The sequence below is a fragment of the Sminthopsis crassicaudata genome, chromosome 6 (assembly GCF_048593235.1).
Source record: "Sminthopsis crassicaudata isolate SCR6 chromosome 6, ASM4859323v1, whole genome shotgun sequence".
NCBI lineage: Eukaryota > Metazoa > Chordata > Mammalia > Dasyuromorphia > Dasyuridae > Sminthopsis > Sminthopsis crassicaudata.
In genome coordinates, this window is record NC_133622.1 from 250,989,146 (window position 1) to 251,005,125 (window position 15,980).

The 15,980-nt window shown below is 67.8% G+C and overlaps 1 protein-coding gene across 1 annotated transcript; it reads left to right on the top strand.

Annotated features, from left to right (window-relative positions):
- Window positions 1–140: 140 nt before the first annotated feature.
- Window positions 141–15,375, top strand: PCNX3 (pecanex 3). The gene is given in 36 exon segments (XM_074276533.1): window positions 141–365; window positions 1,007–1,194; window positions 1,273–1,372; window positions 1,469–1,508; window positions 1,602–1,697; window positions 1,790–2,956; window positions 3,092–3,218; window positions 3,295–3,470; window positions 3,774–3,870; window positions 4,342–4,477; window positions 4,759–4,919; window positions 5,368–5,521; window positions 5,656–5,688; window positions 5,887–6,058; window positions 6,143–6,253; window positions 6,353–6,444; window positions 6,578–6,687; window positions 6,769–6,874; window positions 7,063–7,155; window positions 7,299–7,449; window positions 8,249–8,393; window positions 8,532–8,709; window positions 9,015–9,123; window positions 9,352–9,481; window positions 9,829–9,887; window positions 9,982–10,197; window positions 10,870–11,123; window positions 12,000–12,230; window positions 12,377–12,480; window positions 12,607–12,754; window positions 12,835–13,065; window positions 13,685–13,959; window positions 14,039–14,166; window positions 14,368–14,669; window positions 14,671–14,721; window positions 14,833–15,375. Coding segments are annotated over 36 exon segments (6,222 nt in total). The 5' UTR covers window positions 141–212; the 3' UTR covers window positions 15,031–15,375.
- Window positions 15,376–15,980: the final 605 nt, after the last annotated feature.

The window sequence follows — 15,980 nt, forward strand, 5'->3', positions numbered from 1 at the left end:
CCGGGGCACGCGAGCTGCGGCCGGCCGGTGGCGGGTCCTCCGTCGGGCGAGGCGGGGCGGGGCCGCGCGGCAGGGGGGGGCGGGGGGGGCGCGGGCCCCGCATGCGGCGGGCGCGGCGGGGGGCGGGGGGGGCGGCGAGGGGCCGGGCGCGGGGCCGCCCATGAGGGCCCCGGGCCCGGGCCCGCGGACGGCGCCGCCCCCCCCGGGCGGCCATGGGCTCCCAGGTGCTGCAGATCCTGCGCCAGGGCGTGTGGGCCTCGCTCACGGGCGGCTGGTTCTTCGACCCGCATCAGAGCACCTTCTCCAACTGCTTCCACCTGTACACCTGGCTGCTGCTGCTGGCGCTGCCCTTCCTGCTGTACATGGTGAGCGGGGAAACTGAGGCACGGGGGGGGGGGCCGTGTCCTTGAGGGCCGCTGCTGCTGGCGGCGCTGCCCTTATTGTGCTGGGGGGGAGAAACAGAGGTGGGGGAAGGGCGGCGTGTGTACCTAGGGCTGCTGCTGCTGTTCTCCTTATTGTACGGGAAGGGGGGAGAAATTGAGGCGGGGGAGGGGGGGCGCTGTGTACCTAGGGGCTGCTGCTGGTGCCCTTCCCGTTGTACATGACGAGCTGGGGTCCGAGGGGAAACTAAGGCAGGGGGTGCAGGGATGTGCCGGTGAGCTGTTGCTGCTGGGTTTGCCCCCTTGCCGAATGGGGGGCGGACCTGGCCCCGGGGGCCGGGGCAAACGGGCTCTGGCTGGGGTGGGGACCGCCTGTCACCCACCATGTGCCCGGGAGCTACTCCTGTGAAGGGCAGCGAACTCCGTGGGGGACGGACTGTCCGGGGGGGCGACGGTGGCGCTGCCCTCGGGGGAGCAGGGCCCGGGCTCAGGCCCGGGTGGTGGAGAGCGCGGGAGCGGGCTCTGGGCCACAGCCACCCCTCGCCTGCAGCAGGACGGGCCGGCCGCTTTATCTGTGGGGGGTTGGGGCCCGGGGAAGGGGGGCCCACTCAGCTCCCCGCCCGCAGGTTCTGCCCCCCAGCATGCTGGTGGCGGCCGTGTACTGCCTCGTGGTGGCCGTCATCTTCACCACCATCAAGACGGTGAACTACCGGCTCCACGCCATGTTCGACCAGGGCGAGATCGTGGAGAAGAGGAACTCCACGCTGGGGGAGGCCGAGGAGGAGGCTGCCCCAGGGGACAGCGATGTGCCCAGGTAGGCCGGGCCTAGCGGGCGGGCGGGAAGGGGCGGGCTCGGCGGGCCGGCCCTGACCGCCTTGTCCCGAACCCTCAGGGATCCCGGGGTAGAGATGACGGTGTTCCGGAAAGTGAGCTCCACACCCCCCGTGCGCTGCAGCTCCCAGCATTCTGTGTTCGGGTTCAATCAGGTCACGGTGAGTGGGCGCCCTCCGTGGGGGGAAGCGCAGGAACTCCCTCCCCGCTCCGGCCATTCAGCCCCCCCTCACACCGTGGTCTTTCTCCTCCGCCAGGAGCTGATTCCTCAGATCGAGGACGCGGGGCCTCTGAGAGGTGAGATCCTGCCGCTTCCCGTGCGGGGGCCCGGGACCCTCCCGAGGGTTGGGGGCCACGCGCTCCGAGCTGACGGCCCCGTTCGTGTTGCAGACATCAAGGAGCTGGTCCGGGAACAAGGCAGCAACAACGTGATCGTGACGGCGGCCGACAGAGAGATGCTGAAGTTGAGCTCCCCGGAGAAGCTGCGTGAGTGGCCCGGAGGGCAGAGGGCCCGGCCCCCGAGCTCCGCCCCCGCCAGAGCCCGTGGCGACTCCTCTTTCTGGCTCTTTCCCTTCCAGTCGGAGATCTCCCCCAGACTCCTCCAGGGCCTCCTCCCCCAGAGCCTTCACTGCCCAGCACGGACTCCTCAGAGCGTTCTCCCCTGGCTGGAAACAGAGGGACCCCCTGGAGCGGAGAGAGCGTGGTCGACACTCCCATGAGCCCTTTGCTCAAAGGGAGTCTCAGCCAGGAGTTGAGCAAAAGCTTCCTGAACCTGACTCTTCCGGACCGGCCGCTCGTGCGCACCAGCAGCCGGAAGGAGAAGCGTGGGGGGGCCGGTTACCAGCCCCTGGACCGGCAGGGCTCGGGGGACCCTGTGCCCCAGAAGGCTGGCTCCTCCGACTCCTGTTACAGCGGCACTGACAAGGAGACCCTGAGCAGCTTCAAGAGCGAGAAAACCAACTCCACTCACCTGGACAGTCCCCCCACGGGCCACGCCAGGGACGGCAGCGACACAGATCCGCCGTCCGAAGGTGACCTCCCCCCTTCCCCCGATGCCGGGGTCCCTTCCGACGACACCCTGCGCTCCTTCGACACGGTGGTTGGGGCGGGGACCCCGCCGGGGGGCCCCGAGCCCCTCCTGGTCGTCCGGCCCAAAGACCTGGCCCTGCTCCGGCCGGGCAAACGCAGAACCCCGATCCGCCGGCATTCCCCCCCAAACCGAGCCTCCCGGCGCCCTTATCCTGCCCCAGGCCGCCCCCTGCTGGAAGGTGGGGGCTTTTTTGAGGACGAGGACACGAGCGAAGGCAGCGAGCTGAGCCCCGCGTCCAGTCTTCGCTCCCAGAGACGCTTCAGCACCGACAGCTCCTCCTCTACTTCCTGTTACTCCCCTGAGGGGTCCAGGGGGGCGGGGGGCGGGCCCCGGAAGCGGCGGGCTCCCCGAGGGGCCGAAGAAGGGGCCACTGTGCCCCCCAAGCGTCCATACGGGGCTCAGCGTACCCCCAGCACCGCCAGTGCCAAGACCCACGCCCGGGTGCTCAGCATGGACGGCGCCGGGGGCGACAGTCTCCGGGTCCCCTCGGCGGGCTCCAAGGCAGAGCTGGAGGCCCAGGGGGGGGGCGAGCCCGCCGTGGCCTTGGCCTCCCTGCCACCGTCAGATAGCTTTGCCCTCGGCAGCCGGAGGGGGCCCGCCGCCAACCAGCCGGGCTGGCGGGGAGAGCTCCAGGAAGAAGGAGCGGTTGGGGGTGGTGAGTGCGGCCCTGCGGGATGGGGGGCGGGGAGTCCGCGATGGGGGGGGGAGGTCTGCTGGAGGGAAGCCAGCCAGGGCGGGGGAGGAGCCAAGGGCGCGCGGCTGATAGCCGCCATGTGGGGTTCTCTCGGAGGGGCTGCCGAGGAGGGCGCCAAGCGAGACCGGTCGAGTAGCGTGCGGCGGACCCAGGCGATCCGGAGGCGGCACAACGCCGGGAGCAACCCGACCCCGCCCTCCTCTGTCATGGGCTCTCCCCCCAGGTGAGCTGCGCCCGCCCCCACCGCGCGGAGGGTGCCCCGGCCCGCCGTGGGTGCTGACGGACGCCTCTGCCCGCAGCCTGCAGGAAGCCCAGCGGGGCCGCGCGGCCTCCCACTCCCGGGCCCTCACGCTGCCCTCCGCCCTGCACTTCGCCTCCTCGCTGCTGCTGCCGCGCTCGGGCGCCAACGTGCACGAGGCCTGCACCTTCGACGACACCTCCGAGGGCGCCGTGCACTACTTTTACGACGAGAGCGGTGAGCCCCTCCCCCGGCATCGCTCCCCTTTGCTGTTGGGGGTGAAGGCTAGGGCCCAAGGGCGCTGATCCCTCGGGCTTCGGGCTTCCCCCTCCCCCAGTACCCCCCCCTGCCCACATGCATGCTCTCCAGGTCGCCTCTGACGTGGTCCCCTCCCCCCACGCCGCTCACCTGGACTCTTGGGGCTGCTGCTTGCTAGAGCCCTTCCCCTTCGCCTGCCCAGCTCGGCCTCGTCCCCGGGGTCCGGGGGGGGCTTTCCTCAGCTTCCGCGGCTCTCTGACAGCGGCCTCTCCCCGCTTCTAGGTGTGCGACGTTCCTACACCTTTGGCTTGGCGGGGGGTGGCTACGAGAACCCCGTGGGACAGCAAGTCAGCGGGGAGCAGGGGACCAACGGCGCCTGGTGAGTGTCGGCCGCGGCCTCCTTCTGCCCGGCCCGGATCTGCCGTGGTCCACTGCCACTGGGGCCCTGGCGTCTGCTGCAGTGGGATGCTGGGGGGGGGGGAGGGGGGGAGGGGGAACAGTCTCTTTTGAGAAACTCGGCCTGTGGGGATGGGAGACTAGGGATGGACAGAGGAGGAGGAAGGGGCCGGGGTTCTCCCGGGGCTCTCTGGGGAACCTGCTTCTCCCCCACTCTTTCCTCTTCCTTCCGAGCCTTCCCACCCGCCCAGTCTCAGTCGCCTTCTGGCCCCAGCGCGCATCACGCTCTTCCCCCAGCCTTCGTTTCCCAGACCCGGCTCTGTCCCTTCTGCACCCCTCCCCCACCTCTCTCCCCTGCTCCCCGACTCTCTCCTGCCGTCTCTCTTCCTCTCTTATCTCTCTCTGTCTCTGTCTCTGTCTCTCTCCTTCTCTTTCTCTCTCCCTCTCCCCCCAGGGACCGCCACTCTCATTCCTCCAGCTTCCACTCTGCGGAGGTCCCCGAGGCGGCTGGAGGTCTGGCCCTCCTGCAGCCTCGCCCTGTGGTGTTGCAAGGGATGCAGGTCCGGAGGGTGCCCCTGGAGATACCCGAGGTGAGAAGGGAGACGGGGCCAGGTGCCACGTCGGGATGTGGAGGGAGACGGGGGGCTGCAGGGAGAGCGGAGCAGGGCCCCGTGCTCCCGCCTCGGAGGGGCCGGCGGCCAAAAGCTACCAGTCATTTCCTCTCCACGAGGGGAGTCCGCCGGCTCGGGGGGACCTCGAGCCTGCCGGCTTGGCCCATGGCTCAGTGTTCTCCAACACCGAGGTGCCCAGGGAGGGTCACTGACTGTCTCGGGGGACGCTCGGGCGTGACGTCTGTGCCTCGCGCCGGCAGTTTGACTTACTGGACCAGGACTCCCTGCATGAGTCTCAGGAGCAGACCCTCATGGAGGAGGCCCCCCCACGGCCTCAGCACAGCTACAAGTATTGGCTCCTCCCCGGCCGCTGGACCCCCGTGCGTTACGAGCGGCTGGCCCTGCTGGCCCTGCTGGACCGGTGAGGAGCGGGACCCCACGAGGGGGTTTGACTAGACGCTCGCGGGGGTCCCGGCCCGGCAGTGGTTCACCACATCAGCCTGTGGGAGGCTCGTTCCTGAGAGCAAAGACCTGGGGCTAACCTGGGCAGGCCCCGGAGGCCCCACACCATACCGGGCATCTGCTTTTGTTTCTCTATGGGAAACTCCTGTGGGATCCCCGCCACGTGCCTGGCACGATGTTGGCTCAGCATGGCGCCGGCCGGTGGGACCCGTTTGTTAGAGGTTTGATGATGACGCAGAAGGAAGCCTGCCCCGGCTCCCCGACTCCTTCCGTTCCCCCTGACGCGGTACTTTGTTCCATGAGCGAGGACTGTGGTCCCTGGATTTCCCACCCGAGGGGGTTCTAGCTGGGGGGGGAGGGGATGCTGGCCTGTGGGCACAGGCCCATTGACTCAGTGACTCCCACAGGACTCGGGGGGTGCTGGAGAACATCTTCGTGGTGTGGCTGGGCAGTCTGGTGGCCTTTCTGGGCTACCTGCTCCTTCTCAAGGGCTTCTTCAGGGACATCTGGGTCTTCCAGTTCTGCCTGGTCATCGCCTCCTGCCAGTACTCGCTGCTCAAGGTCAGATGCCGGCCAGGCCCTCCCCCCCGCTCCCTCTGTGCCGCTGCCCACCCCCGACTCCCCCTCCCCGAGCTCCCAGCCCTCACTTTGGCTCGGTCCCGGCCCTTTGGAAACCACGGTCCCTTTTCTTGCAGAGCGTCCAGCCTGATGCTGCGTCTCCCATGCACGTGAGTCCCCACCGGCCCAGGAAGTGACTTTGTCTCCTTGGGGAGGGGTCTCCTGATTGAAGTTTGGGGGTCCCCTGGGCCTCATCTTGATGGGGCTTGGAGCTGGGGGCTTGGGGTCTGGGCCCTGGGCCTGCCTGTCCAGCGGGGGGTGCCGGGGGCCCCGATTCCAGGACATGCTCATCTGGCTTCCTTTTGCAGGGTCACAACTGGGTGATCGCCTACAGCCGGCCCGTCTACTTCTGCTGCTCCTGCCTCCTCATCTGGCTGCTGGACGCCCTGGGCTCGGCCCTGCCCTTCCCCCCGGTCTCCCTCTACGGCCTAACACTTTTCTCCGCCCCCTTCTTTTTCTGTGCCCGAGATGTGGCCACTGGTGAGGGGGCTGGGGGCCGAGGCGGGGGGGGGGCTCCTCCAGGCTTGGGGGCAGAAGCTGACGGCTGCCCCCGTGTCCTTGCAGTCTTTACCTTGTGCTTCCCTGTCGTCTTCCTCTTGGGCCTCCTGCCCCAGGTCAACACCTGCCTCATGTACCTGCTCGAGCAGATTGACATGCACGGCTTTGGGGGCACAGGTAGGCGGGGGTGCCCGGGCCAGGGCCCTGGAGGGTGGCTGGGGTTGGGGGGGCTGGAGGAGGGCTGGGCCAGGGCCTGATTGCACCCCCTCCCCTCAGCAACCACCAGCCCCCTCACCGCTCTGTACAGCCTCCTGCGGAGCCTCCTGGCGGCCGCGCTGCTCTACGGCTTCTGTCTGGGTGCCATCAAGGTAGGAACCTGAGAGCCGGGGACCCAGGTGGGGGGGGGGGCGCCGCGGAGCCGAGCCGCGGGGTTGGAGGCCGTGGGAACGGCAGGGGGAGCCTCTCCCTGCCCCTGTCTCCAATCGGCGCCTCCCCCCGCAGGCACCTTGGCCGGATCAGCATGTGCCCGTCCTCTTCTCTGTGTTCTGTGGCCTTCTGATGGCGATATCCTACCACCTGAGCCGCCAGAGCAGCGACCCCACCGTCCTCTGGTTCGTGCAGGACCCCGGTGTGTCTCCCCCCCACCCTGTCACACAGCCAGGGCCGGGCTCACCCTTTTCCATCCCTGTCAGGTCCCTGATACGCACCAAGCTCTTCCCTGACCTGGAGGAGCAGAACCTCGAGACCCCTCGTGTGGAAGCCCCCGACCCCCTGCCCGGCAAACTGAGGCAGTCTGTGGTAAGACCCCGGGGCCTCGGGGAAAGGCAGGGATGTGGGCAATCGGATGGGCAGCGGGAGGCGAGAGGCTGTTGGGACTGTTTGAGAGGAGAGCGACCCAGGAGCAGGCACATGGATGGAATGGGCAGTGCGGCGGGCACGTGGGCAGGATGGCCTCCACTGAGTACTCTCCCTGGCCACCCCCCCAGCGGGAGATTTTGCACTCGGACCTGGTGATGTGCCCAGTGATCGCCGTGCTCAGCTTCGCCATCAGCGCCAGCACCGTCTTCATCGCCCTCAAGGTGAGTGTGGCCCACGGTCCGGCTCTGCCGTCTCGGCCTCCGGCCCGTTGGAGCGGGACTCGCTGCCCCCTCCGGACGTGCCCTTGCCGGCGTGGGGCAGAGGCGAGCCCCAGGCCCTGCCTGACGCCCCGTCCTCCCCGCAGTCTGTCCTGGGCTTCGTCCTCTACTCGCTGGCTGGCCTGGTGGGCTTCCTCACCCACTACCTCCTGCCTCAGCTCCGCAAGCAGCTTCCGTGGTTCTGCCTCTCCCAGCCCGTGCTCAAGTCCCAGGAGTACAGCCAGTTTGAAGTGCGCAGTGAGTGACGCCCCTGCGGTCCGGAGCCAAAGAACCAGGCGGGCCCCGCCCCGCCCCCACACACCTTCTGTTGTCTCGCCCCACTTGGGGCGTCTCAGGTCTCTGGGACCGCAGAGAGCTCCCGCGGCCTTTTAGCCCCCCGTCCCTATCCTCCCCAGAGGAGCCGCCGTCCCTGTGACTCGGGCGCAGGAGCCTCCGGTGCCGGGGAAACCTTTGTCCCTTGTGGCCGGGCCTTGGCTGCCATGTGATAGGAGGGCCTGCGATGGCTGACCGCTGCCTTCTTCGCCTCCCTCCCCCTATTTACCAGGAGGCTCCTGTGCGTGGGATCCCCTGCCCATCTTTGGCCCTCAGAGCTTAGCCTTCTTTGGGCGCCCCTTTGCTAGCTGTCACCCCTCAGCCTTCTGGCTAGTGCCCAGTCCCGGCCCCTTCCCGGGCCTTCCCGAGCCCCCTGCTCCTCCTCATCACTCAGCAGTGTGGCTCGTTTCGCCCCCTCCCCAGGAGATTGAGAGGCTGGTGCCTTCTCCCGGGCCTGTGTTTCTCCGAGTTCTCCCCCAGCTGGGCCCGCTCCTGAGTGGTTTGGAGAGCCAGCAGGGGCGGGGGGTGGGGGGGGGCGCCATCCTAAGGAGGAGGCTTTTGTCCCCTGCGTGCCGCCCACTGGGCTCTCCTCCCTCGGGGGTCGTGGTCAAGAGAGCCGCAGTGGAGACCTCGCTCCCCGAGCCCGGGCCATCGGCCGGCGTGGAGACTCTGGGCTTGCGGCCCCTGTGGTCCCGGCTTCTGCCTGAGGCGTTTGTCTCCACAGGCGCGGCGCAGCTGATGTGGTTCGAGAAGCTCTACGCGTGGCTCCAGTGCGTGGAGAAGTACCTCATCTACCCGGCCGTGGTGCTCAACGCGCTCACGGGCGACGCCCACGCCGTCAGCGGCCGGCCGGACAAATTCTGCCTCTAGTGAGGGGGGGCCTGGGCTGCTGGGGGCCTCCCTTTGCTGTCCTCGTGGGGGATGGAGCCACACCGGGCCAGGCGGGGGGTCAGATGTGGACACTGGCGGGGGGGGCCCTCTGACCCCCCTCCCTCCTCCCCTCCCAGCTGTCGAGCCCTCCTGATGACCGTGGCCGGACTGAAGCTCCTACGCTCGGCCTTCTGCTGCCCCCCCCAGCAGTACCTGACCTTGGCCTTCACAGTCCTGCTCTTCCGTTTCGACTACCCGCGCCTCTCCCAGGGCTTCCTGCTGGACTACTTCCTCATGTCCCTGCTTTGCAGCAAGGTGCTGAGGGGGGAGGGGCGGGGGGTGCCAGGGGTCCTGAGGGCAGGTGGAGCCGCAGGTGCCATCTTGCCGCGTGCTATCCCTGGGTGTCGGACCGTCCGGGAGCTTGCGCGCCTTCCTCTTCCAGGAAGGGCTGAAGCCGCAGGCAGGGCCACGCTCCCGTCCCGTCCACCACGCGCCCCCTCCGTGCCAGGACGCCCCAGTGACAGGTGGAGGTGCCCATCTCTTATGGCGTGGGATGGGCGCCCACTGGCCTGGCTCGGGGGCCCTTGCTAACCCTGTGTTTCCCCGTGCTCCCCGCCCAGCTGTGGGACCTGCTGTACAAACTCCGCTTCGTGCTCACCTACATCGCCCCTTGGCAGATCACCTGGGGCTCCGCCTTCCACGCCTTTGCCCAGCCCTTTGCAGTGCCCCGTATCCTGTGGAGTAGCCCATGGGGGAATGGGGTGATCGGGAGAACAAGGGGGAGGGGCAGGAAAAGGCTGCTTGGGAGGCTTGGAGGGACTCAGGGCAATGGGCGGAGGGAGGGGGTATCGGGATCAGAGGAGGGCTCCCAGGTGTCTGGGGGGGCTGCCTCTTTGGCGCTGGGGGGCTGCGTCTTTGGCGCCACCTTTCTCAGTTCCACCTTGACCGCGGCTGCAGACTCCGCCATGCTGTTCGTGCAGGCCCTGCTTTCTGCCCTCTTCTCCACCCCTCTCAACCCCCTTCTGGGCAGCGCTGTCTTTCTGATGTCCTACGCGCGGCCCCTCAAGTTTTGGGAGCGAGACTACAAGTGAGTGACGGGGCTCGGAGCAGGCTTCTGTCCACGCGGCCACGGCCAGGTTTGGCCCCAGGAGCTGCCGGGGACGCGCAGCCGCAGGCCGGGGCAAGACGGAATGGGCCAGGGGGGAGGGTGCGGGCATTCAGCCTGGGCTTAGAAGTGGGGGTGGGGGGCCGCCTGAGCACCAACACGGATCCGGCCCCGTGTGGGCCAGCTGCCCTCCTGGGGGACCCGGGGGGGGGGGCAGGTGAGTTGGGTTTGGGAGGGGCGGCCGGAAGCCGAGGAAGTTACTAACAGGGCTGCCTGCTTCTCTCCCCATTTGGGGGGACCACTCGGACACCTCTGCCCTTCCCCCACAGCACTAAGCGTGTGGATCATTCCAACACCCGCCTGGCCACCCAGCTGGATCGGAACCCCGGTGCGTACCAACTCCCGGGCTGCGTCGGTGTCCTTGGGGGGTAACTTTGGTGGGGAAAGGCTCCCCCTCACCGTCTCCCCGTCCCCGACGACAGGTGCCGATGACAACAACCTCAATTCCATTTTCTACGAGCATCTGACGCGCTCCCTGCAGCACACTCTGTGTGGCGACCTGGCCCTCGGCCGCTGGGGCAACTACAGCCCCGGGGACTGCTTCATCCTGGCCTCTGACTACCTCAACGCCCTGGTGCACCTCATCGAGGTCGGCAACGGGCTCGTCACCTTCCAGCTGCGGGGCCTGGAGTTCCGGGGTGAGCCGTCCCTTGGAGGCGGGAGCCAGGTGGGGGGAGTGAGGGCCGCCTCCCCGGGAGGGGGATGAGAGTGCTCCTTAGGAAAATGGGGCGGCAGCCGGCTCCCGGGGGGAGGGGGCTTCCGCAGTACAGAGTCCCAGGTCCTCCAGAGGACCCTGCTGGGAAGGGGAGATCTCCTGGGGATGGGCAGTCTTTGGCTCCCAAATGGTCCTTTTTGGGAAAATGAGGCACCAGCCGAGGGGCAGCCCCAATAGAAATAACAGGCAGCGAAGGCTCTAGAATGAAGAGGGGCTCTGTGGGGAAGGGTCCTCCACGGAAGGAGCAGAGATGTCCTGGGTTGGGTTTGTTCACTCGGGCGCGCTTCTGTTGATCTTTGTTTCGAGAACGGCTTCTCTGCCTGCCTCCCGCAGTGATCGGGGGGGCCCTGAGCGCTCAGGGGGTGAGGGGGAGACTGCTGGGATGCTGGGGCTCGAGAGGGCGTAGGGCTCTAGGCGGGACGGGCTTCCGAGAGCGGCCACGCGCCTTTGGTTTGGAGGTACCGGGAGCTTGGCACCGAGCACGGAACGGCCCGGGATCGTCAGGCACCGGGCCGGGCGGCTTCGCCACCGACCAGGGCCGCTCCTGGGCGCCGGCCTCCTCCCCCTCCCTCAGGCCCCGTTATTCTCCTTCCAGGAACCTACTGCCAGCAGCGGGAGGTGGAGGCCATCACGGAGGGCGTGGAAGAGGATGAGGGCTGCTGCTGCTGCGAGCCGGGTCACCTGCCTCGAGTGCTGTCCTTCAATGCCGCCTTCGGGCAGCGCTGGCTGGCCTGGGAGGTGACCGCCAGCAAGTACGTGCTGGAGGGCTACAGCATCAGCGACAACAACGCTGCTTCCATGCTGCAGGTGTTCGACCTAAGGAAGATCCTCATCACCTACTATGTCAAGGTACCCACAGCAGCCGGGGTGGGGGGGAGGACGGGCTCAGTCCGGGGGAGGGGGCCTGAAAGGGCAGGTGGCACGTTTAGGATCTCCTGTGCCTTTGGCAGACTGGGATAATTCTGGAGGGAGGTCCACACCCCCGAGGGACTCTTGCTTCCCTGGGAGGCAGGCGGCAGAGCGCCAGGTTCATTGGCAGTGGCAACTCCCTCTACCGGCACTGAGGGACAGATTTGCCCCAGCAGCCCCTCACCTTCTCCCCGGCCCCCTCGGGCCCAGCTAGTTTTCTGTGGTTCAGATGATGGGGCTCTTCATGCGCTTGTCTGTTCTGTGGCCACTGCGTCCTCCAGGGGCAGGGGCTGGGGGGGCTGGTGAAGGAGGGACAACTCGGTGATTGTCACAATAGCTCGTGTATGAGGCCCCCACTCTCCCCCCCCGCCCCCCCCCCCCGTGCTGGGCACCTGCTTGGATAACAGATGCTGAATGGATGGGATTAGAAGGCGGTGCACTCCTGGCCCCCTCCAGGCCTGGTTGGGATCAGGCCTAGGGATCCCACTGGTGGAGGAGAGGCCTCTGAGCTCAGCCGGAGATTGTGGAGAGGTGAAGCCTGGGGCTGGGGGAGCCGGGCCAGAAACGCTGGACCACGGGTTGGACTCCCGGGTTTTCCCAGGGAGCCGCAGGCTCTGGCTTGGCACTGGCAACCCCCCTCAGATGCTGCCTCAGTTCTCTTGGGAGAAGGGCCACTTGGTCTGCAATGGCATCTGTAACCCTGCCCACTGGCAAAACCTCGTCCCCCCCCTGGAAACCCCAGCGCTTGCCAGCCAGGGGTCCTTTCCCTGAGGGGGGGGGGGGAGTCCCTCACCCAGGCCCTCTTTCTTTCCCTAGAGCATCATCTACTACGTGAGCCGCTCTCCCAAGTTGGAGGCCTGGCTGAGCCACGAAGGCATCGGGGCGGCCCTGCGGCCAGTGCGCACCCCCGGCTACGCCGACTCGGACCCCACCTTCTCCCTGAGTGTGGACGAGGACTACGACCTCCGGTTGGCCGGCCTCTCGCTGCCGTCCTTCTGCGCCGTCCACCTGGATTGGATCCAGTACTGTGCCGCCAGGCGGGGCCAGGTGAGCCCGGGCTGGGGGTCTTAGGCGGCTGGGGGCGGCTTCGGCACCTTTAGGCCCCGGATCGGGGTCCTAGAGCCCGTGGGGTCAGAACCTGGGGCCCGAGGCCCAAGGCTGAGCAAGTCCTTTGGGGGGGGTTTGTGTCTCAGCCCATGGAGCACGACTGGAACTCTCCTCTCGTCACCCTGTGCTTTGGGCTGTGTGTGCTGGGCCGCCGGGCTCTGGGGACCGCCTCCCACAGCATGGCAGCCAGGTGAGTGTGGCCCCTACTGCTCCCCTCACCCTCTCCCCCCACTAGAGCTCTCCTTGGACCCCAGAGTCCTCCTTCCTCAGACCCCAGAGCCCCCCTCAGACTCCTTCCCTGGCCTCCCTCCCGCAGCCTGGAGCCCTTCCTCTACGGCCTGCACGCCCTGTTCAAGGGAGACTTCCGCATCACCTCCCCTCGGGACGAGTGGGTCTTTGCCGACATGGACCTCCTGCACCGCGTGGTGGCCCCCGGGGTCCGCATGGCCCTCAAGCTCCATCAGGTTTGGCTACAGGTCCTGGGGTGGGGTGGGGGCCGGGGGAGGCCCTCAGGGCAGGGCTTGACACCTCCCGCCGCCCCCAGGACCACTTCACATCCCCCGACGAGTACGAGGAGCCCGCCGTGCTCTATGACGCCATCGCGGCCAACGAGGAGCGTCTGGTGATCTCGCACGAGGGTGACCCGGCCTGGCGCAGCGCCATCCTCAGCAACACGCCGGCCCTGCTGGCGCTACGGCACGTCATGGACGACGCCTCGGACGAGTACAAAATCATCATGCTCAACCGCAGGCACCTCAGCTTCCGTGTCATCAAGGTCTCTGCCTAGATGGGCACATGCCTGCGCCGGGTCATTGGTGGCTCCCTGGGATCCCCGCCACCTTCCCGGAGCAAGGGGCCAAAGGGCCTAGTCCCGTCATGTTACAGATGAGCAAACTGAGGCCCGAGAAGGTTCTGGTGCAGCGCACAGCATTCCCCTCCTGGGCTGGGGCCGGGGTCCCAGCTACACCTTCGGTCTTCGGCACCATGGTCACCTCAGCCGTGGGCATGGGAGGGGCGGGGAGGAAGGGCCTGGGGACCCTGCCCCCTGTGACACCCACATGCGCACACACACACGCACGCACGCACACGCACGCACGCACGCACGCACGCACGCACGCGCGCTCCGTCCCAGGAGGGGAGGGTTCTGGCTGCCTGGGGAGCAGGCCACTTGTCACTCCATGTCCCTTGGCACTCGCTTGGGGGAGGGTCTCCTCTCAGGAGCTTCTGAGCAGGGTCCTCCGAGGCTAGTGGCCACGGCCCCAGTGTCCTTCAGGCCTCCCCCCCCAAAGCCACCTCCTCCTCCCAGCATCCTTCCTGGTCATGGGGCCCAGACCAGCCCTCATGCCCCGTCCCCTCGGGTCTTCCCGCCCTCCAACTCTGGTCCTGTCCCGCAGGTGAACCGTGAGTGTGTCCGGGGCCTGTGGGCCGGCCAGCAGCAGGAGCTGGTTTTTCTCCGGAACCGCAACCCGGAGCGCGGCAGCATTCAGAACGCCAAGCAGGCGCTGCGCAACATGATCAACTCGTCCTGCGACCAGCCGCTGGGCTACCCCATCTACGTGTCTCCTCTCACCACCTCCTTCGCCGGCAGCCACCCCCAGCTCCAGGCCCTCTGGGGGGGCCCGGTCAGCCTCCGGGCCATCGCCAACTGGCTCCTGCGCAGCTGGGAGAGGTGAGGCAGAGCCCGGGAGGGGGTGGGCCCCGGGCCCGGCCCTGGCCGGTCTCCCTAAGGCTCGTGTCCTCTTCTATAGACTCCAGAAGGGCTGTGGGGCCGGTTGCAACAGCGGAGGGAACGTGGATGACTCAGATTGTGGGGGCGGCTCCTCTTCCATCAGCAATAACCCTCCTGCCTCCCACCCCACCCCCGAGACCGCCGCCGGTAAGGAAGCGGCTGGGGCTGCCCGTTGGGATGGGGCCTGGGCCCTGGGATGAATTTACAGGACTTTGGCTCGGACAGGTCCGAGGAGCCCCCTCCCCCACTCTGACTCCCACCAGCTTCACAGACAAGGGGGGTGGGTTGGGGGGAGGGGAGGCTGGGTGGGCTCACCCAGTGATGCTCTTTAATCCGTCCCTCCCCCAGCCCGAGAGCAGCCCTTCCCTCTGGGCTTGGGTCTGGGCTGGACGCTGCGGCCCTCCCTGAGCGGAGCCGGCGACGGCTTCTCCTCACGGCGGCGGAGAGAGGGTGGACCCCCTTCCCTCCAGTGGCCCCCGCCCATGGGCGCTCCCCGGCTCCCAGGACCAGCCCCCTCCCCCGTGCCTGCCTCACCGGCCCCCCCTGAAGGCCCCCAGCCACCCCAGGCCAGCACACCTGCCCCCTTCAGCTATGAGGGGCTCAGCAGCAAGTGGAGCTTGGGAGGCAAGAAAGGTCTGGGAGGGTCCGACGGGGGAAGCGACCTCGGGAAGCCCCAAAGGAGGGCCGCCCCTGCGCTCTCAGGTAAGGCTGCTCCCGGGCAGTGGGGGTTGGGAGCAGGGGTCAGCTGCTCAGGGGCCTGGGGAGGGGGTGGCTGCCTGGGAGCCTGCGGAAACCTCACTCTCTCTCTCCCAGGCGCCCACCGCCTCCCCCTTGGACCTCGGCCTCCCTCCGGAAGTCAGCACTGATGCTTGTCCGCCTGGCCCCACCCAGGATCCTTCTCTCTCGGCGAGACCTGACTCTGGGACCCCTGGGGGTGGGAGCAACTGGCTGGCCCCCCCAGAGGAGCAGGAGAGTCCAGCTGCCCAGCCCTTGCTGGAACACCAGTACTGACCAGGCCTGACCCTGATGGGACTGACCGAGTGCTCAGGGGGCCCAGAGGCCGGCCTCCACCTCGACCTCGCCAAACTGATGGGCTGGTCCCGTTCAGAGAGCTCCGGAGCCAGGGGGCGGTGCCCTCGCTGCAGGGGGCCGGGACACGGGACTCAGGGGCCTGGCACCGGGGCTGGAGCCGGGCCGGGCCAGGGAGGGAGAGATGCTAGCCCTCCACCGCGGCCTCCCAGGGCCCTGGAGCTTGGGCCGAAGCTCGCAAAAATTGGGGGGGGGGGGAATCTTTTTTTTTCCTTTTTTTTTTCTGCTTCTGAGACACCAGAATTAATAACACTATTTTTGATTTTGGTTGGAGTTTTCTTTGGTCATTTTGTGGGGTGAGGCAGAGGGCCGGGAGCGGGTGCCCACCGGGCTATTGGGCAGCGGGCAGCTGGAGCCGGGCTCGGTGATTCTCCCAGGCTCTGGCCGGCGCCGGTGCCTTATTGACAGAGAATGCGGCCTGTCTGAAGAACTTCGCCCCCTCGTCCCCCCCTTCCTCGGAATCATTTCGAAGGTTCCAGGGTGCCCCCTCCCCCTCCTTCTGGATGCAGGAGGCTCTTGTGGCAATTTATGCTTCATGTAAACAGTCATTAAGTGCCTGTTGTGTGCCAGTCCCCTTTGGTGCCCAACAGGCCTGGGAGCAGCCAGGTTCAAGTAAGGGCGGGAATGGCCCCGAGGGCCGGCCCAGAGGGCGCAGCGAGGACGGAAGGGTCCCAGGCAGGGGCGCCGGGCCTGGGTCACCTGCACTGAGGGCCGCCGCCCGGCCCTGGCCAAGTGTCCACAGACTGAACCACTGGGGGGGGGCACTGGGGACCCCCCCAAGAAGGAATGCCCACCACGAGGGCAACGGGGCTGCAGCGCGTATATGCCCTTCCCAGTAGGCCACACTGCCCGGAGTCCGGCCCGGGGACCCC